We start from the raw sequence: 22,818 nt of genomic DNA, 5'->3' as shown, positions 1-22,818 counted from the left end.
CCTATCATCAAAGTTTAATAAGGTATAGTGAATAGCGTAAAACTGTTCTCTGAAGACCCAGAAGGCGGAGAACCGACTTAAAATGGAACACCTCGTTATTAAGGAGTAAGTAAAAGTGAGGGCAACTCGAGTGCAATCAGAGTTGTCAACATAATGGGCTTCCACTGTTACAATAAAAGCTCCTTAAACGGTTCTGGGCCTGGATGTGGAGCACTAGGGAAAACTGATATAGAACCTTGACATCATGCATCTCTAAAGAGGTTCACACTCGCAAATCCACAGACCATCATGAGCTTCCTTAGAGGATCACGAGTGGTTCTCCTGTGGCAGACATCTTCAAATCTGGGTCTTGATTCCAGGTTCTAGGTTCCAGTGCTGGACGTTTGTAATCCTTGGTAGGAGTGACCCTACATGGCTCTTAACCGGAAAATCCAGGACTGGAAGCTAGAATCTGAAGATCTGACCTGGGTTCTAGGGAATTACTTCAGAGAACCCTCTATCTTGGGAACGTGATGGATAAAGACGGCTGAGTTTGCATGGCGTCCACCACGTCAACTAGCCGGCAATGCGCAACGCAACGCAACACAAACAGACTGCTCAGCTCTACAGTTCTCAGGTTACGGTTCCGTGGTTGGTGCCGAGTTTAAAGATGTCTTTGCAAATAAATGATGCGATCCATATCAAACTTCCCTTGTAAATGCAGAATTTGTGCCAACACAGCAGATATCCAATATGCCTTTCTCTTTCCAAACAGAACCAAAAAAAATAAAAATGAGCTTGGATCAATGGGCATTACGGGCCATTAGCGGGCCCGTTTTTGCCAGGTCACTGCCTGAGGTAGGGCAGCCGTTTTGGAGGCTGGAAGCGGCTCTTTTAAAAGGTGTTGTTAAATATCGCTATCCTGAACGGGATCAATCCTGCCGGTGGGTTGTGCTCACTTACGCCGACTATTCTGCACAAACTGGAGAAACTCTGAGCCTTTCAACTCCGAGACTTAAGTGGTCCCGAGGGGGACTGCATGCTTAGGGACAGGATTCTGCAGAAATCGGGGCATTCCTCATCGGCCTGAGTATTAGAAGGACACTCAGTCAGTTGTGCATTAGAACGTCCAACGCTGTTAATGTTTGTGTGATGGTAAAATCTGAGAATCCGATTAGAAAACTTCTAAGGTTCTTGTGTGGTACTCACGACAGATCCCCCCTCCCTGTTCCACTGCTTAATATCTTACGATCATCTCGGCGGTGACAGGGCTCGCTGGCCGTGGGTCTGGAGAAACAGGGCAGAGCTTTAATTTAACTGAAATGACGATCCTGCATTATTAGCATTAGTCGTAGACATCAGAGGTCGTCTAGCTAGAACTGAGAACCCCCTCCATAAAGCAGGTTCCATAACACGATGTGCATGAAGAACCTTTTAAAAAATAAGGAACACGGGCCAACCTGACCTGGGAACATGGCCGCTTCCTAACAGAAGGGTTAGGAGGAAGGGTGGAGACGGAGATTGAGAAGAGTAGGGAGGGAAGGAGGGGAGTACCACAGTTAGAGGAGGTCAAGACGATGAGGATGGGGAGAGAGGGGAAGGAAATAACGATTAGGAGGCCGAAAATGAGCAGGCGAAAGAGAGAGAGAGAGGGGAGGGTCTGAAGCGTGCCGAGATGGATTGGGTGTAACGCCAGGCTGATGGGCTGGCCCGCTGCCAGGGGGCGTAGCTGCACGGCCAGCACATTTCAAACAGCCTCACCAGAAATGCTGCTTCTGTTCATTCACCCTCTCCATCAGTGCGGACGCGGGCCGAGGGACGCTTGATTTGATGCATGTATTTATTCGACAGCTTTTGTGCCTCATACTTTTACACTTTGTGATAAATATGGCTTCATTTCAAATGTGACGTTTTTACAAAAGATTACACACCTGTGACAAAGATAAACATCAGAACTGTCACGCCAAAAAACCTTAAATCTCCAAACGTCAATGTGCAAAAATTTGTGGACACCCCTTCTAATGAACGCACTTTAGGTTCAGACACAGACAGCTAACAAAAAAACCTAAGCGCACCATGCTGCCTAATGCCAGGCGTGGGCTAGTAGAAGGGTGACCCAACACCCCCCACCTCCCCCCGCCGGCAGCAGCATTGAGCTGTGCTCTCTGGAATGATGGTGGTGTAGCTCCTTCCAGTACTTTTGGATGGGATGAGTTGGGGAGTTGGGGATGATAAGGTGGGGTGGTGATCAATCATCATTCCAACATCCTGACCTCACTAATGCTCTTGTCGCTGAATGCAGTCAATCCTCACAGCAATGCTGCTTCAAAGGATAAAGTCTTTTTAATACCCTTGATTTCCAAATAAACAATAAATGAGTGGGTCCCAATATTTTTTGTAACTTTCAGTGGAAGTCAGTATAAAAGAGGTTATTCCAATAGAGCATTTCTATTGGTCCATTCTTTATGGAATTTGGACACAATGTAAAGAATTTCTTTTTGCAAGACAGCGAAGACATGCTCAAAAGATATATAAAGTGCTTAACTTTAATTCAAAATATTGTCTTTTTTACTTATAATAGGAATAATCCAGCATTTTCAACCGTCTGCATCTGTATTATACGATCATTGACGTCTATGGTTAACATGCCTAAAGCTAACAGACTTTCTGTCCCTTCACAGGAACCCTTACAGCAATGGACTGTATCTTACACATGCAGCAGACAGAGACTGAGCTAAAAAGAGCACGCTGGAGTATTCCTTTAATATTTACACTGTAGTTTGTGCAAGGCCAGAGGCAGCTCTGAACTAGCCAAAGGCACTTAACCCAGGCCTGGCTCTGTTTCCACTGCAGCACACGTCCAACTCCAGGCTCCTAGCCTCAGATCAGCTGCTGGAGAAACATTCAGTCCGGCGAATGACCCTGGGAAGTGTGTGCTCAGCGGCGAGAGGCCACGCTGCTCCTGACTGACGAGTTCGCTGCTCGCTCCCTCTCCTTGGCTAGCTCCATCTCAATCTTGGCCTGGATCTTCTCCCAGTCCACCTCCACCTACACACACACACACACACACACAGAATTGTACGTCGTCATGCTTGAACACACACTGGGCAGCAACAGTAAGGCTGGAATGGTTACTTTCAAAGCGTCTCTGTTCTGCACTACTGATGAGTGAGGATATCGGTAAGACGATCTGGAGGATCGCACCAGCTCCATCATGTTTTCTTATTACTGATTTATTCCTTTTTTTAAAATAACCATTTCTATTGAAAAGTGACACACTGGAGCGTGAAATAAAGGGCTGGCTGTAGTTCCATCTGATGAAAGGTTTTCCTACCGGAGGCTGAGCTCGCCATCGCTGGGTCAAGTTTCACTGTAACTGAAAAGGGTTGCTTCAAAAATCCCCCCCAAAACCCAAATGTATTCATTAAAATCTGTGTTCTATAATCTACACTGGATGCCTGAGTGTGTGTCTATCTATCTATCTATCTATCTATCTATCTATCTATTTATCTATCTATCTATATATATACTATATATACACATACACACACTGTACTGTGCAAAAGTAAGTGTTTATTAGTGTACTGGGCAGTAAGTGTTTATGTACTCAATAAAATATTAACATTAGAACAAATAAAAATAACATTTATAGTAGTATAGTAGAGGCTTTACATCACTGTTGGGGATCAGGGTCCTAAAACCTCTGTACAGAACTATCTTATATATAACTTCAGGATGATCGGGCTGTAAATACCCGCGGGTTGTGTGACGAGACTCATACACAATAGACTGAGAAGAGGCGGTGCAGGGCAGGGAGGGTCTCGTTGGATGTGTGGGGAATTGGTGGCAAAGATACTATAGGTAATGATTGGCTAAAAGGAGTGATTTTCAGCATTTGGGCGTGGCCAAAGACCACAGTGTGAAGGAAGGAGCTGAATTTGCAGGGGTATGGAAGCAGACGGTCATACGGGTCTACCAGCCGTAGCAGAAATCCCTACAGTCTACAGTAAAATGTTTAATTCAGGGATTAAGAGATAATGTGGATTGTTCTGGTAAATAAGCAAATTTATATGCAAATATCTTAAACATTAAGTCTTTTATTGCCTTAAAAGGCCGTGTATACTGCAGTGATGCAGACCTGTTGTGACTATAATCCTCATGTTTGAAACATTTTAACAGGCTAGTAGTTAAGGATGGAGTAGGTTTTGAGCTGTAAATGTGTGTGTTGAGTGTAGTGTGTTGTGCTCGCTCACTCACTCTACCCAGAACTCAGCGTAAACTCGGCCCAGGGATGTTCTATTAATGCGATAATGTCACTCTGGCGCTGGGTGTTAGGTAATCTGATCTGTTCTCCCTTGAAATATCTCTTTAGCCCAGAAACACACATCGCAATGACCATCAAAACAAGGTTAAATGTGCAGCCATAATATGGGTTCCTTCGTTTCTGCGAGAAGACAGTGTGAGTAGGATCAGAAAAGATGTGAAATGTGAGTGGATTACCCCTTCAGAGTACTGCAGGAACCTTTTGTTGGTCTCTTTTTTGCCAAAGTCTTGCAGAAACTTCTGTCTGTGAGCAAGGACGGTGTCCACATGGGTTTTGTGCTTCACTGCCAGTTCCAGCGCTCTGAGGAGACAGCAGTGTGAGCCAGGAATAGGTGCTTCTACACACACACACACACACACACACACACACACACACACACATACAGCGCCTGACCTGTCCCAGTTGTAGAGGTTAATGTGGATCTGAATGGCCTGGTATATGAGGCCTGCCTGTAGTAGCGTCGCCTCAGCCTCCTGCACATGTCCACTGAAGAGCAGCATATGGGCCAGAGAGGATTCTTTAGAGGGCAAATCCTTTATGAAGTTTATATACTGGACTTTATCCACCTACAGAGACACAAAGACAGTCGCATGCTCGTCATTTGAAGGCAAATGTTACATTTTTTACTAAATGAAGGTACAAATCTAGGTAACTATACCTCTCTGATAGCAGCGTAGGCTGCCTCTGCTGTGGTAAGCTCCCTGTTAGCCATGGCCATGCCAGCCAGGCACGCCCACAGGGTCTGGTCCTGTAGGAGACACACACACACACACACACACACACTCAGTTCACAATCAACTGAACGAAGGTGTATCTCTAAAAGACCACACCACCACCACCACCATCAATTCAGAGAGCACAGCTCTTCCACTGCTCCACAGCTCACACCGCAATGCTGGGGGTCTTTATACCCCTCTACTAGCCCACACCTGGCATCAGGCAGCATGGTGCCGATAGGCTCATGTGTATCTGTGATGACTGTGTTCCACCAATCAGCAGCCTGCATTGTTTGTAACTGTCCCAGTATGGTATGTTTGGTACCCCAACATGAGAGGCACAGGTACTTGCCATCAAGGTTTCGCAGGTGTACCGTAACGTACCGCAGCCTACTGCACCAACCAGTGGAAAAGGCGGCGCCGGTATATGGCCCTCTGCGGGCAGGACGCAGCATGATCTCTGCCACAGGGAGCAGATGGCTTTTCTTAATATTAGCCCCTCCGTCGCTGGGGAGGGCACTGGGGGTAGGGGTGTGGGCCAAGCCTCGTGTGGAAAGTTTGCATCATGCCTCTAATTTGGTTTACATTCCACTCCGGGCAACAATAACAAAGAAAGCATGTTTGGGGTCCAGGAAAAGTATAGAACGGCCCTAAAAAGCTCTAGCTGCAGTGGATGAGCATTCCACTGTAAATAAACCATAGATGCACTGCAGGGCTGATGCGCTGCATCTTTAAGCTGTGTATGTTAGCGGTTGGGTTTTATGCAAAAGAAGAGGCCAGTGTTTGTGGATTAGATTGGCGGGTGGGCCGTAACGGGGGGTGCAAAGTGGTCCATGCCGGCGCCTCGGCGAGCGAGTTGTTTGCAGTTGAAGCGGGACGTCCCGCCATGAGAATGGCTGTAATAAGGACAGGAGGGTCATTAGTCTGGCGTCTTTGCAGGGACAGGGGTCTCATTAGGCACAGGTCCTGTCCCCAAACGAGCCTTGTTAGCACAGCACAGATGGATGAGTCAACAGGAGACCAGACATGGGAAAAGAGGAGCAGGAGCGGGACGTCTGGCTTTGAGACAGCTGTTGTTTGAGTGGTCTGCTCATCAATAAATCACAAAACTCACATGCATTAGGGCATACACAATATCTACAGCCTGTAATTCAATTAATCAGCAAAAATACTGGAGGTTGCTGAATCTCCTGATGACAGGGCAGAAAGTCATTTTTATTGGGTATAATAGCAAAACAGGCTGAATCTGAAAACTAGGCATGGTTAGTTTCACAAAAACATCAAATATGTTCCAGTTTTATGAGGAAAAACTGTGAAAAATAAAAAAATTAATGAACAGAAACTGTTAAACTGGGTTCATCTGATCATGGTTGAATAATGAGTTCAGAGCCAAACTGTGAACTTTAAACACTGCTAATCCTCCTTCAATAAAACATCCAGCAGAACCAGAACAGAGCTGTAAAACGAGCCGATTCCAAAACCCCAAAACTGTGACATCACAGTAACATCACAGTAACTTGATTTGCTATACTTACACCCCGACAATTTACATAAACGCCACCCACTCGAAAACGCTCATCAAGGCTGACTGCAGTGGGATCTCTGGGAGAATATGAAATCGAGGCCAAAGAGGCTAAAAGCTAACGCTAGCCAACCTGTTGATGTAAAGATCACAGAAGGGCCGAATGGAAGCAGCTCCACAGCAGGTGTCTGTGACAGTCGGAGGAGAGCCATGACAGCCAGTGAAGTGACCAGGTGCTAGCTAGGTGCTAGGCTACTATCTGCACACCATGCCAACAGATACAATATCCAGCATGACTCAGTTCTTGTTACAGTGTTTAAAGCTAGGTCCGGTTTGGCTATGTGTGAGCCGCTGCAGTGCCGTAAAGCAGCCAATAGAAGTGTGTGTGTTTCATTCTGAGGTGACGGGGTGGTAATAAGGCTTGTAAAACTGCATCCTCGACCAGAGTTACACAATTACTATTAATACACCAAACACCAATTTAAATACCTAATAAATATATTCTTATAAAGAGTGTCAATCTAAGGTAAAGCACTGTTCACATCTTATCGTTATAAAGATTTACTGGTATCGTCACGAACGCTGCTGAGAAAAACAGCAGTAATTATGAGTTATGAACTATAAATAGAACAGTTTGATGCTTTTATCTCAGTCCTTTATACAAACTGCTGAGCAATACTGAGCAGAACTGAGCAGAACTGGTAAACACAAAACACCAACATGGTTAAAATAACAAAAACACACTAAATGCGTCCAAAAATAACCTTGGCAGGATACTGTACGCTAACACATCAAAAACATTTCCGTGAGAAAAACGAGGAAAATGAGAAACAAGAAATGCAGGAGCCAATTAACAGAAACCAACGAACCCGCTACGGATGCTATGAGGTCAACCTTCATATTTGTCAAGACTTTGGCTGAGGTTTAAGGCCTGGCAAGTGAGGACTGACAGTCATACCATGGCAGTCCAAACACTGCTCACATGTTGTTCATCGATGCACATAAAACCTGATCTTCATGGCATCATCACAAGCAGCAAAAAACTGCAACTTTACAGGAGAAGGAAAAAACCTTCACTTTCAATGGAAGTCAATGTAAAAAGATTTTAATGCAGGTCATTTTGGAGCATATCTATTGGTCTGTTCATCAGGAAATGTTGACCCAATGTAAAGAACAACTTCCAGAGTCACATTATGTCAAAAAGTGAAAAATGGCAACAATGAAGATACAAGGTTTTGGCAAGGACAGTGATGATATGCTGTCAAATTGATCTAAATGAACTGTTAACTGACCGCAAACCGTTTCCATACATTTCCCAACACAGTCCCACAACTTTGAGACCTTGCTCATCCAGAACCTGCTCCATCACTTGATGAAGCTGATGAGCTAATGGTGACAACTGCATTGTCCTGCAGGTGTATCGGTCACTTATAGTGATTATCCACCAAAAATAAACAGACGGATTCCTTCAAACACATGCCAACAGCTCATAAACATTAGTGTAGGACATCTGAGGAATATCTGGGCAATTCCTTTTTGCCTGCCAGAGTATCTGAAAATCCTATCGGTCAATCATATCGGTCAGAAAAGCACTGTTTAAAAACACTGGCCTTATTCTCCAGCTGTTCTGAAGGTGAAATTTCTTCTTCTCCCCTTAGATCCTGTGAGTAAGCCCATTCTTCATTGCCCTCATAACTACATTACCATCACAATTAACATCAGTTTTATAGGCCCTAAAATAGAGCCCTGTGGCACTTCACGAGATATGCTAAACCTATTTAGGCCTTTTTTAGGACTTTTTTTATGACTCAAAAACAAAAGTAAGAAAGTCAATTGGAAGATGAATTGAGCTTTAAGCTCATATCGGTTCCTATCGGTCAGGCCCTGGCACGTACCATCTCCAGCTTCACAGCTCCGTCATAACCACACACTCATTCTCATTCTCTTCCCTCACCCAGCACCCAGAGATATCCACACCACACAAAGAAAAACACCACAGTCACTAAGGAAAACAGTCTTGCGCCACTCCTCGACTATATCTGGGCCCGGAGCAGCTTTTAGCACACGCTAATCCAATCTGCGAGGATCTCCACTACTGGAGCCGTTAGTCAGCATTAAATCACCACCCTGTGGCACATGTCGCAGCGGCCCCAGCTGCCAGCCTCGTGCAGTAAAACTCGGTCACCCCTGACCACTGTTTTGACTCCGGGCTAACTTTTAACCAGTTTCCTCACGGAGAGGGCCACCCTCCTCCACTTGCGCTCACTCCCTGTCCGGGAAAAGCCACGCCACTGCAGGATTTACCAGAAATACAGAGACCCCCCCTGCCCTCAGAACGTCCCGTCTACTGGTCACATCCTCCGAGTAAAGTAAACCACCCCCCTTCCCTATCCCCACCCCACCCCACCTCACCAGCAAAGCCCTACATCCCCAACAGACACCCAGGACCCGGCTGAGTCCTCTTGGGGGTCTGTGGTTAAAGCATCATAAAGCTGGAAGGCAGCACAGCCCATTTTCTGTGCATTAAGCGCGAGGCGGAGGTTGAGCGAATACGGTAAATGGTGTCACACTAGCTAATTAGAAACAAATTCACAAACCGCTGGCACCACTTCCTAGCCTCCCCCCGCTGCACCGTCAGAGCAACCGGCATGGGCTCTCAATCCGACCGAGACTCTTATAGAGCCCCCATTAAAATAGCACAAACACCACCAGCAACAACAGGAATAACAACAACTACCACAGCTGCACGACAGCAGCGCTAGCATGATGACGGCACGGCCTACTCAATCAATCTGAAGCAAGTGGTTTAAGTCAGATTTACTCCTGTAATTTCAGATTTGGTACAGTTTCACTGTCATTGCTTAGATTTATAGAACAGCCAAAGAAAAGCAGGAGAAAATAAGCAGAAGTGGGAAACCGAGACAGAACGAAGGCCTGAATTATGGGTCAATAATAGGGAGAAAGAAAGAGCTAGAGAGCAGAAGGGAAGGGAATGAAGCAAGTTTGAGAAAAAAAGAAATTAATCATTCATCATAGAGACTTCTGAGAGAGAGGAGAGCACCCAGGGAAACACTAGAGATATCCAGTATCGCTACCGGGTCAATACTACGGGACAGCACAGCTTCAGAGAAGAATTTGATCCGATTCCATAACAAACCAAGTTAGAAATGTCACACAGACCTAAAGGGACGTAAAGCAGGCCGACACATTCAATAAGCCTAATGCGTACATAAGAATGAGTAGCTACACAATATAGACAAAAGTATTGGGACACCCGCTCATTCACCGTTTCTTCCGAAATCAAGGCTATCCATTTATTCATGCATTCTCCTGCTTTTATTGGAGGGTAACTGTCTCTACCGTCCAGGGAAGAAGACTTTCTAGTAGATTTTGGAAGAGAACTGCTGCTGTTGAGGATTTGATTGCATTCAGCAACAAGACCTAGCTAGAGTTAGTGAGGTCAGGATGTTGGATGATCATCAACACCCCACCTCATTATCCACAACCCCAATAAGTATTGAAAATAGCTCCACCATCATCATTCCAGAGAACACAGTTCTCCCTCTGCTCCACAGCTCCTCAATGCTGGGGGGCTTTATACCCCTCTACTAGCCCACGCCTGGTGTTAGGCAGCATGGTGCTGATAGGTTTGTAATTATGTGGTTCAGAGAGTCCTATTGTATTGGCAGTACTTCTCTCCCGAGTGCAGACAAGCTGCGTGTGTCCGTAGCAATGGGTGCAACTTAAAATAGCTGAATGCATTCATTAGAAGGTGTGTCCGTAAACATTTGGACATGTAGCTTAGTGGTAGGTATCTGGGTTTAGATTAGGCTAATTGGGATCAGGTTTGAGTCACTGGGACAAAAAAGGCCATCCATCCTCTACTGATGCTCTGCGTTTTCCTGAAGCTACTGGTGCTGCCGTATACCAGCTTCATATACGGTATACTCAGCAGTATGGCCTAACAAGAAAGAGCCATAAGAATAAAACTACTAAAATTAGGTAGGCCCCCCTTGTGCCGCCAAATCAGCTCTGACCCGTCGAGGCATGGACTCCACAAGATCTCTGAAGGCGTCCTATGTTCTCGGTATCAGCAGATCCTTTAGGTTATGCAAGTTGGGAGGCGGGGCCGCCATGAGCATCAGTGAGCTTTGGGCGCTCATGACCCTGTCGCCGGTTCACCGCTTGTCCTTCCTAGAAGCACTTTTGGTAGGTACTGACCACTGCGTAACGGGAAAACACCCCACAAGACCTGCCAGGGCGTTTTGGAGATGTTCTGATGTTCTGATCAGATTCTACTTATACGAACTGTTCACTTGCTGCCTACTATATCCACCCTTGACAGGTAGAGTGGAAGCGGTTTTAATGTTATGGCAGATCAGTGTATACATTTATTATGGGTCTGAATGAGATTGTTGCATTCTATGATGCCTATCCTAAATTATGCCTTCGTAGGGTCAGGAAGAACACGTTTGTGGGCGGAGCATGACTAGATCTGTTCTCGCCCATGATGAAACGGGACGTCTAGAACCTGCTTTATGCAACAGGACAGAGAGACAAAGTAGCCAACGACCGATAGTGATTCCCACATTCCCTCACTTAAACGCACACACACCCACACACACACACAGTGAGTGAGTCACCTTCCTCTATGTGCATCTGTACAATTGTATACGTGTGTGAGAATCCCAGGGTTATGGACTCAATTACATGGGACTTTCCCAGGCTCGGGAAAGCACAGCCATGTGGCTCTCAGAGAGCTGCTGTCCTGTGTCTGGCCTGTCACACAATGTGCAAGCAATTTAGCCCCCACTAACGACACAATTAATTCTAAATCATTAGCCCCGGGCCATGACAGAACACATCCCCCTGGTCTCGAACCTGTCACACACAATGTCACATCGCACTCTCCATAACTGACCAGTCCCCCTGCGACAATGAACAGGACCGATTCAGCAGCCGAAAGTGATCCATCTTACTATTGCAGTTTTTTTGAAAGCCAGATACAGCTTATTAATATTCTCACAAAATGTGTCAGGCTTGTGTAGATGTTCCGCTGCTGAATTTTGTGGCAAGGTTTTCTTATAATGATTCTTCCATGAAGGTGAGAACAGTGGAACAGTGCACCGCCTCTCCAGAGTCTGATCGATCTTCCTGAAGCTCTTCTTCGGTCAATTAAGGGGTTCTGATTAACCTTCTAGCAATCCTACCAGCAGCTTTCTCTGAAAGCTTCTTGGTCTTCCAGACCTCAACTTGACCTCCACTGTTTCTGTTTCTCCTCTAACTGCCCTTTCTTACTTAATTACATCAGGAACTGAGGAAAGGGTTACCCGAAGACACTCTCCTGCTTTATGAGCATCAGTTATGCTAATGTTCAGAGTGCTCAGCGGCTGCTTAGAGGCGCTCACGGCTGCTGATTGTTGGGACAAGGTTTGAGGAGTTTGAGTGTTGTGGTCTTGGGTTTAAGTCCCTACCTGGGTTTGGCTAAGCGGGCTAATTTACTACCGCTATGGCCCGGGGGTCACAAGTTCGAATCCTTAGTCATGACGCTTTGCCATCAGCAGCCGGAGTCTGAGAGAGAACAACTGGTGGTGCTCTTTCTGGGTGGGGTGAAGGCACTCTTAAAGTGATGCATCCAAATGAAAACAACGTCCGAAGACATTACGCAGCCTGTGCCAGGCACAGGCCGAGGGCGGGTGTACCTTTGCAAAGCGGCAAAGGCGGAGAGCGTCCTCCCAGCGGGCGGCGGCCGTGTACTCATGCAGCAGGGCAGGGTAGGGCGAAACGCTGCTGTAGACCAGAGAGCCGTCAGCCCGCCTCACAGTCACCTGGGCACCAACGTAGTTCAGGATGTGCGGCGTGCGGCTGAACTCGCTGCAAGAGAGGAGAGGACGGGCGGGTTAGAAACTGAAGATGAGAACTTCAGCTGAAGTGAAATTCTTCTGAAATTCGAGTTGAACTTGTTTGAAATAAACACTTCAGAGAAGGACTCAGCGTTATAGCTTTTTAATGCGCCTATTATTCACACACAGTGAGCTAGCCTGCACCAGAAGAGCGTTATTAACCAGAGAGGCCGGGGCCGGAGCCGGAGCCGGGGCTGGAAAGGAAAAATACTGTTTCTGTTCCCTGATGCAGAGCTCGATCAGCACCACGTATCAGAGTTATGTCAGTGTCAGAATGGCCGGGTGCACTGGTGTGTGTGTGTGTGATTTTTCTTCCTGACATAAATGGAAAATACAGAACAGAAGAGGCAAACAAATAAATATGGATAAGTGTGATACAGAGCCTCAAAACATATCACAAAATATCCTAAGAAAAATAAAAGTACAGGATATCCACACAAAAACGGTTGTTACAGAAAGTATTACACTACGCTGGCCTATGACGCATCTGCTAAATGGACTGGTAAACAGCACCAAGGCCTAAGCAAGAAGGCACTTCCAATAATCTCAGCACTGAATTACCTCTCAACCTTTGAGAAACAATCCCAAATTAGTGCAGCATCAACTGGTCAACTACATTATATGAACAAAAGTATTGGGACACCTGTTGATTTGTTGTTTCTTCAGAAATCAGTGATATTAAAACAAAAAGGCTTGATCCTGCTTTTGTTGGAGTATCTGTCTCTCCTGTCCAGGGAAGAAGGCTTTCTACTAGATAGTTATGCTAATGTTCAGAGTGCTCAGCAGCTGCTGACTGTTGGGACAAGGTTTGAGCAGTCAGAGTTTTTATAAAGCTTTAAAAATTTTTTTTAAAAAGCATCATCTTTCCTGATCCTAACAAAGCCTGCCAGCCTGGTGGCTTGGTGGTTGGCCATCCAGGCCTCCCAGTGCTGGGGTCTTGGGTTCAAGTCCCTACCTGAGTTTCAATGCCCACAATGCCCACAAGCTAGATAAAGGCTAGACTAGAAGAAAGCCAGGTGTTGTAAGCTTATGGTTTCTACATTGTGGACTGTTATTGAGAAACAGCAGTTCAGGGGAACTGTGGAGGTCCAGATAAGACCATCAACTCTACTACGAATACCATAACTCAAAGCTCAGCTGCCAATATGTATATTTTTAATGTGAACCATTAAAAAAAAGTGCAGATCTGTTTGGTAGGCCTCAGGAAGTCAATGCATGTCATATAATAAGGCTTCCTGTAGCCGATTCAATCCTGACTCTGGCCTACAAAGCCTATACTGGACCAGCCAGCCCCTCTGTACTTGATGGCGATGGTCAAAGGTCAAAATCTGCACCAAGAGCCCTTCCAGCTTCAAGTACAGCTCGGCTCGACCCGCCATCCTTTAAGATCCACGGAAGACGAGCGTCCAGACTTTTTACTGTCCTGCACCGAAGTGGTGGAACGAACTTCCTCTGGGTGTCCGAAAAGCAGAGTCCAACGCTCGCTGTCTTTAAACCCAGACTGAAGACCCTCCTCTTCTGAGAGTACTCAGACGAAGAGAAGAGTATTATGGTCTCCATATTGACTTGTGTTTAGTAGAGTTTAAGATTAGAGGAGCTCTGAATTTTAGTCTATTTAAACTAGCTGAGGTTTTTCTTCAGTAAACAGTGAAGCTCTTCTGTAAGTCGCTCTGGAGAAGAGCATCTGCTAAATGCTGTAAATGTAAATATGCGTAAGTATGCGTCTGTGTTTGTGTCTTACCTGCTGTCCTTGGTGAAGAGTGTTTTGGGTAGCAGGTCTTTGTCCACAAACACTGCACTGGGGTAGCACCACACAGCAAACTGGTCGTCTTGGATTCCACACAGGATGTTGGCCGAGTCGTTCCAGGCCATGGTGTGAACCATAGTGCCTAAAAAAGAAAAACAAAGGAGAGAGACAGAGAAAGAGAGAGAGAGATAGAGAGAGAGTAGCAGAGCAAATTGAGTGCATTAACAGTAACGACTGCTGACTGGAGACCTTTCAGCACATTACAGATGTCGAAACATGATTACAATGTATGGAAAATGGAAAACATCGAGCGCCCAGCAATGCAAATGTGTTTTTACTAAGAAGAATATACAATCAGATAATAACAGAGTACAGTTATACAACAACTGTACAACTGCTCACTAGAAGAGAGAGAGAATAGGCAGTGGGGTGAAGGGCAATGCATCGCTTAATCCCAAATAAACACAACAACCACCACAGAAAAGCACAGGGCAGAGCCTTCGCCTTACACAGTTTCTCCCAGTGTAGCTCACAAAGCAACAACAACAAGCATCTCTAATCTCAGTCTCACCAATCTTGTGCACACTGTGCTCTCTGCCCAGCCTCCGCACTGAGGTCAAGTAAAGGTCACGGTTCTTGTCGATCAATGCGACCTTCCTGTCGCTGGAGGGCCCGCACTGGTCAAGAGCTATTTCCATCACCTCCATCTGAGAGACAGAAAGAGGGAAGAGATCAAAGTCAGGAACACTTCAATCAATCAATCAATCAATAAACAATGTCTGTGACTGATATGGATCCCTATTCACACTAGTGAGGGATCATACCGAGAAAAAAAAGTGGAATAAAGTGGAATTCGAGCGTGATTTTGAGGGTACTACAATCTCCCACAATGCACTGGTAATTTCTAGTGAACAGCGTAGCTCACTGCTTGAGCTGAACGTGGACCAAAATGCACTGCGAGTCTAAGTGTAAGTCGACACGTTTCCACGTAAGCAGTGATCGCTACTGCCACTGGATGCCATGAATTTGGCATATTTCCCCATGTAGTTCATTAACAGTAGGCTCAGGTTGCTCAGCATGTAACAAATCAGTCCCGTTAACTGACGTTAGACATGAATAACAGTGTCTGTTTGACATAACCGGGCAAGTTCTCATGATCATATATGTATATGAAACCAAACCCATCTTACTGCTCAACTAGGCCTGGCAGACTTTCACGATACACGATAAGTGGCCTATTCTAGAATTGTGGGTACATCATAACTCAACAATAACAATCATTTAAACCAGTAACAGCTGTTTTCCAACATTTTGTGCTGTAACTTCTTCTGCTAACCTCAAACTAGTTTCTACTCAACCGAATTTTATGGGTTTTCAACACATAATCGTTTATTAAAAACTGAATATGTGATTCTCTTAATTTCACAACAACAAATCTGACAAATAATTCTTATACTGTTGATTTTTCCTTAAAACTGTTTAATGAGATTAAAGGAGATCAGAAGTTTGACATATCCCACTGCCTCCACATGTTTTCCAGCACAGGAAGTGACATCATTGAGTGCAGGTCACTTTTTTTTTGTTAAGAGAATCAATTTGCAGATTTTATTCGTTTTTAAAAGACGTAACAGAGCTGATCTTAATACTGGGACACTTTTTGTTAGTTTGTTTAATTACTGAAATGACATTCTACAAAAAATATATACTTTATGCAATTGACTTACTGTTAATAGACTGTTAATGAACTGTTAATCGAGTAAACATTAAATTGAAGATTATACTTAATTATTAAATGTTAATTCAAGTTGACTGTCAATAATGTACAGGCTGGGATTAATAGTGATAATTTCATATAATAATTTCTGCACCGCATTGATGAGGGTCTGGACCCAGTCTGAGGAGGTTTAGGTCTATTAGGACCTCAGTGTTTGTTAGCAGTGTTAACTTCGCAGCTCCAGCACAACATTTTTGACAAAAATGATTTTTTGCAAATCATTCAGATAAACTTCGGTAGAATGGAAGGTCACCATCTACAGACCTGAGCACAGGAAGTTTAATTCAACCTTAAAAACACACTGTACAGAACTAAACCCGGTAAGACTAGACTAATGATGCCCTATTTCTAATGAAACAGTTGATATTAATCCCCATATGCTGAAAAAACAAGCACATACACATACAATAATAATGAATACTGTCCTTCTGCCCACCGCTAAGCTCAGCCAAATTTGAGAATGATGGAAATATTGTGTACATTTGATTACTTACTAAAACACCACATTCAGACCTAAGAATCAAGCATTCTTCCATCTCCCAACACTGCCAGACTCCCCCTATAAATACCAGATTTACTGCCCTTTAAACTGAGTGTTATGATCATAACAGGTGCTTAACGTGAATCTTCACAGTACAGTTGGAGTGGTAAGATGAAGCATGCAGATTGCTTACAGCCTGTATTTCAGTCTTTTTAAGCGGGATAGGCCTTGCCGGGAACCGGCCCTTGGCTACTAGTGCGTGGTACATGATATGTGGTACACAGACAGCCACAGACAGGGCGAGGACATGTGGTATAGACGCTGCGCACGACGATGTGCTGGCACGAAGCGCTTGCTGAGCGATTTTACATGCTGCCCGAAAGCACTGCCCAGCGGCTAATCCCGAAATTAGTTCAGGGACAGGACTCCATTAATGCATATCTAATGGCACATTCCGGCAAAAAGGGGCCAGGGCGCAGGAGTCTGTGACGGGTCAAGCGTCGAGTGTCATCCTCAGATGGCTTCAGACAGCCGCCTCCCTGCTCGGGTAGCTGGCTTCAGAGCCGAGGGCGGCCTCTGTTTCACAGCTGATGCTAATGAGGAGAGCAGCCCCTCTATGAGGTCCTGTATGGAGAACAGGCCTGAGAATAACGAGGGCTCTGCAGAAAGACAATGAGAATGAAAGATCAGGGAGGGCAAGTCTGTATCCGTACTGGGGCCTGACCGATATATCAGCTGCTTGATATTATCGCCCGATACTGAATGACAAAGCTGCTGACGAAGCACCGATATTTATAATATTGAGCTCAGTAAAACTCTAGTATTAGAATAAGCACGCGATATTGACAAAACTATTGGGACACCTGCTCATTTAGCATTTCTTCCAAAACCAAAGGTATTCAAAGGTGCTGATCCTGCTTTTGTTGAAGTAACTGTCTCTACTGTCCAGAGAAGACGAATGCTTTCTAATAGATTTTGGAGGAGCCTTGCTGTGAGTTATTTGATTGCATTCAGCCACAAGAGCTAAAAGAGTAAGTGAGGTCAGTGTGTTGGATGATGATCTCAAAAGTATCCAGCATCCATTATTCCAGAGAACACAGTTCTCCCACTGCTCCACAGCTCAATGCTGGGGGACTTTATACCCCTCTACTAGCCCACGTCTGGCCGGCATTAGGCAGCATGGTGCCAGTAGGGTCATAATGTTTATTATCTGCTCCAGGGAGTCCTAATCTATTGGCAGTACTGCTTTCTCTACAGGGGCAAGACAAGCTGTGGGTGTGCATTCACGTCTGAGTCAGCAATGGGTGCACGTTAAAGCAGCTGAAGGGGTGTCCACAAACATTTGGACATATAGTGCATCTTCCTCTACAATCACAAGCATGTTAGCATACGGTTATTACTCATCTGGTAGCAAGCACCATTATACAGTAAATAAAGGAGTCAATGGACTGAGAGAGGACCAGGCTGTCCTGGCTGTTCTCTCTCCCCCCCCTCTCTCTCTCTCTCTCTCACACACACACACACACACACACACACAAAGAAATTCGGGCAGACAGCCCATGACCGTGACAGGCAGCGCACACACTCTCACAGGCGTCACTGGGAGCTTGTATTGTAGAGGTGAGGCAGGGTGAGACAGAGTGTGTTGGAGTGTGGGGGGAGTTTGGATGAGTGTGTGCACAGGACAAGTCCAGCTGGCTCTCACTTTAACACTCCTGGGTTTTGAAGCTGCACTTGAGGAGTGCTGGCACACAAGCAGATGCTGACAAACAGTAACTGCTGATCCTGGCTACCCAACCCCCTCACCCCCCACCCCAAACTCCCCACCACCCGCCTCAGACACCCTCTCCTTTACTTTCTTCCTCCATCTCCTTCTCTCTCCTGTCCTTTTCTCCTTCTCTAAACTCATTCTCAAGTCCTTCAGGTCCTGCTCTGTCCTCCGGGTGGCGCTAAAACCTGCAGACATCTCTCAAACTCTGAAAGCACAGTCCTGAGGATACTGAGAAAATCCACAACACTGCCTGAGCACACTTTAATAAACATGTAAGGAAGATATTAAAAGTGGAAGGAACCGCTACAGGAACCGCTTTTGGTTCTCCACAGCAGGATTCTCAAACGTTCTGGAGGCATCACTTCCAAAAATCCTGGAAAAATCCCTTTGTTCTGTTTTGCTGGTGAAATCATGGTGATCTGTGTGCAGATGCATGGCTTTGTTTGCTAGAACCTTGAGGCAGACTGTCGCTGATCTCGATAAAAAGGCTGATGTAGTCGTCTCTGGACTAGAAATTCTGTTGATTTGCCGAGCTATAAGTGTAGTGGCGTGTCTTCACGGCTCATGTCAGAGTTTTTATTGGCCCGTGGACTGCCTGGGGGTCCCTGGATTTAATCAACCAATCGATCACCCTTTATTTAAACCCTGAATAGCGCGGAAGGTGACCCTCATTGACAGCATAGCCGTACAGTGTTCAGACAGCATAGACTGAAAATATAGAAATAACAAATAAAAAGGTGAGCTGTAAGAACATCCAGTAAATAAATTATTATTAGTGAATAGAAAGATAGAAAGAAATATTCAGAACATAAAAATGATTAAACCAATAATAACAAAAATAAATCGGAAAATTAAAAAAATAAATAAACAATCAATTAAAAATAACCAACCACCAGATAAATCAATTGTGAGCTGTGTGGAGTTGCCTAAATACTAGAAGATGACAAGGCTTAGTACAGTATACTAGTATGAAGTGACACCAGTGAGCTGAGCTTGAGTTTCTTGCAGTGATTTATTGAATTCAACACAGAATTACGAATTTGTGAATTATTTTGGGAACCGTGGCTCTAAATGAATTAAAATGAAAGAAAATTAATTCCAATATTCCTGCTCAGTGTATCAGCAGGGGCATGCTGGGAATCTGCATGATGATAAAGCATATTTTAGATTCTGCCACAGTCTTTCTCACTGTCCTACAGTAATGCAGAGCTGCTTCTATGTGTGCTGATTTAACCACTGTGGGGAGGATTCCCAGGCTAGCCCAGAACTAGCCTGGATCCCAGTCCAGGAAAATGACCCATAAGGTCTCCAGGTTTGTTCATTTGTGAGTTCATGTGAATGCGGTGATTTATTAAGCGTTTTCTTGTATTGTATTGTATATATTATTAAAACAGAATCCTTGTATATTCTAGTAGGTAAATTCTAGGATTACTGATTATAGTTTAAACCGTGTTAAACAGACAGATAAAGCCGAGCCAGCGTGAGTGTAGGCCAGTGCTGTCTCATCGCCACCTTACTGTTCATGTGTGAAATTTAAGAGAAAACAGACTTCATTTACCTTATGAGTTAAAGGCTTCCCATCACCGATGGCTTTTCCTATTTGAGCATCAAACAGATAGACGACTGGAAAAGAAGAGAGAATATCATCATGCGGGGAGGTTTCCCAGAAAAAGCTTAAGCTTGGTCCACAACTAGCCTTAATCACAGTCCAGGAAACTGAAATGTCCAGTTTCCCTAACCCTAACCTCAACCTTACCCAGAAATCTAGCCATAAACCTAACCCTGAAATCTAGCCCTAAACTTAACCCTAACCTCAACCTTACCCTGAAATCTAGCCCTAATCCTAACCCTAACCTTAACCTGAAATCTAGCCATAAACCTAACCCTGAAATCTAGCCCTAAACCTAACCCTGAAATCTAGCCCTAAACCTAACCCTAACCTCAACCTAACCCTGAAATCTAGCCCTAAACCTAACCCTAACCTCAACCTTACCCTGAAATCTAGCCCTAAACCTAACCCTAACCTCAACCTTACCTTGAAATCTAGCCCTAAACCTAACCCCAACCTTACCCTGAAATCTAGCCCTAAACCTAACCCTAAACAGAATAAACAGTCGTTTACATTTAGCTTAGAGCTCAGTTGCATTTAATACATGTTCATCTTAATGTTAGTTGAATGTCAGGTGAACATCTACGAGGCATCTGCAATGGACCATCCAATCAAAGTGTTACCAAAGATTTCATTCCAAGTCCTTTTAGAGCATTTCTATTGGTCCTTTTATCAGGAAATTCTGATTCAGTGTAAAGAACACCTGCCATATTTCAATTATGGAGAAAAGTGAAAATCTGAAAATAGGACAGGAGCAAAGACAGAGTCGTCTAAATTGACAGCGACGATATATAATATATTAATAATATTTACATAAGAGCAGAAACCGAGTCATATTAATGAACGAGGACCTTTGCTTTCGTAATTTTTCATTAGGTCTGTCAGTACAAATAAAAGAAGCATAATTGTCTCGGGTTAGTTTGATGCGATATGCTGATTTAATGCTACCTCAGAAATCTGATTATGAGGATTTCTGAACATTTCTAACAACAAACACAAAAAAACTCTTGTGGTCACTCAGACCAGGTTTTATTGGTCAGGGTTTACCTCACTGTTAAACTACAAATAAGAAGACAAAAAAAAAAAAAAGAATTTTGATCATAGAGGTTTTAAAACTGCCCATTAAAAATGGGTTCTTCAGCTCTATAAAGATCTAGGGCAACTCAAGGAATAATCTGAATGCCTAAATATTGATTAGTCTGGTTAAAGGGTTTTTCACGTTGGTTGTAGATGGTTCTATATAGCACCAAAACGGGTTCTGATATCATTACAAATTAAGGAACCTTTATTTTTAGTACTGCATTGGTCCCGTTTTGCATAGAGGGTAGTGTTCAGGAATAACACCACTGTGGAACGCTGGATTAAATGTATGAGAGGTGATTTTGGAAATTGTAAAATATTATTTCCTGTCATTTTTCCAGGTTTATAAACCTGTGATATCATTAAACTGTGATATTTTTGGACTAGGTCTCACTCACACAATATAAACAGTAACCCAGTCATTTTCAGTACTGTCTAACCCGGCAGGACCCGGAATGCTAGTGTACAGCACCTTTCTCGTCGGCCTTGTCCCGTATAGCGATGGTATCGTTGCTTAATGAGACGGACTGCGCGTTCAGGATGTCCGTCCTCATGCCAGGGAATTTCGGGGTGGACACCAGGCGCGCCTCATATGAGTACACGTAGATGCCTCCTCCGTCCACCAACAGAAAATGCCTGCAGAGAAGAGAAAACACACACACACACACACACAGAGAGAAGAAAAGGGAGAGAGAAAAATATGAGGTAGTGAGAGGAAAATATGGAGCACATGGGTTCACCATATAGCACAGCCATAATTGAACCTTTCAAAAAAACCCTCCCTAAACAAACAGAGAGGGCGGAGAGTCTGTAATTTGTACCGTTGTTTTAAAACTTCACAACTGTAGCAAAGTGTTTTTCCCCCCAAACTGGACTAGAACAATGAACCCAAACCGGCAATTGCCTTCCCTCCAAACAAGGTTTCATAAGAAAGGGAAGAAAAGCTCCCGGCCTTCCAAGAGCTTGGTTTCGCCGAGCTGATGAACAATAATCTTGGAGAAGTGTAACCATTAGAGGCAATGACTAATGGAGATCACTTTTCCACATGAGCAGGTCTCGGTTCAAATGCGCTGCGCTGCTGGCCAACGCTTCACGCTGCTTTGGCAGGTGTGTGACAGGGGAGTCCTGGACAGCAGGAGTCGGGGTGAAGGAGGGGCACGCGGAGAAATACGATATAATAACACTAGAGCTGTGGTGATTATTCAATTAAGCGCTCAGCTCTCGATGAATCGGCCGCCTCGCGCTCTGGCGTACTGTGAGAAACCTCGCTACACTTCTTACATTTCAATCTTTGGCCTCCACCTCTGACATCCGTGTAGTTTAAAATGGGTCCATTTATTTGAACATGGCCTTTCCTAACCTCACCTTACGCTGTAGAACTAGGTTTATGTTGCAGTTCGTTTAAAGCAACATTATGCAGTAATTTTAGCTTAAACTGGCAGCTGTAGACTGATGCTGACGCTCCTCTAACTGTAACAGGGGGAGAATGGCGTCTCCGTCATTCCCACTCCGGGCCGGAACGCTGCTGCTGCTACTGCCCTATGGAGCTTTGGTGGTGGAGCTGCAGGAGGAGAACCTCTCTCCAGTACTGTGAGCGTAACGCTGCGTAACCCATAGAGTCATATTAGTGTAAAATCCTGCAGTATTACTCTACCGCCTCTACAGCTCACATGCTGCTCTACCTTTCAGTGATGCTTCAGTCAGACTGGACTGGAAGATATTAAACACTAAGGAGTTTAAAACATCAGACATCAGTCATTTAAAAAGTAGATCAGATTCGAATTTAGTCAGATTTTAGAAGCTGGTACTAAAATAGTAGTTTTACTGCTGTTCACTGTTGTGGATTAGCTCATATTTAATATTTACAGAAACACAAAGATCAGGATTGGCTTGATTTCTAAATATTGAGAGA

At 44.6% G+C, this 22,818-nt stretch overlaps 1 protein-coding gene across 1 annotated transcript in view; it reads right to left on the bottom strand.

Moving 5' to 3' along the window:
• Positions 1-1,800: 1,800 nt before the first annotated feature.
• The window catches only part of ift80 (intraflagellar transport 80 homolog (Chlamydomonas)), an 81,964-nt gene continuing 60,946 nt past the window's right edge, over positions 1,801-22,818 (bottom strand). The window contains exons 12-20 of the mRNA XM_072669131.1: positions 21,379-21,542; positions 19,776-19,840; positions 14,763-14,898; positions 14,186-14,333; positions 12,244-12,415; positions 4,962-5,051; positions 4,697-4,869; positions 4,480-4,603; positions 1,801-3,027 (exon numbers count right to left, since the gene is read on the bottom strand). Of these exons, the coding sequence (XP_072525232.1) occupies positions 2,917-3,027; positions 4,480-4,603; positions 4,697-4,869; positions 4,962-5,051; positions 12,244-12,415; positions 14,186-14,333; positions 14,763-14,898; positions 19,776-19,840; positions 21,379-21,542 (1,183 nt within the window). The 3' untranslated portion in view covers positions 1,801-2,916. The remainder of the gene's footprint in view (positions 3,028-4,479; positions 4,604-4,696; positions 4,870-4,961; positions 5,052-12,243; positions 12,416-14,185; positions 14,334-14,762; positions 14,899-19,775; positions 19,841-21,378; positions 21,543-22,818) is intronic.

Source organism: Salminus brasiliensis, chromosome 23 (genome assembly GCF_030463535.1).
Source record: "Salminus brasiliensis chromosome 23, fSalBra1.hap2, whole genome shotgun sequence".
Lineage (NCBI taxonomy): Eukaryota > Metazoa > Chordata > Actinopteri > Characiformes > Bryconidae > Salminus > Salminus brasiliensis.
Note: the sequence above shows the minus strand (reverse complement) of the source record. Positions and strands in the feature narration are given on the sequence as shown.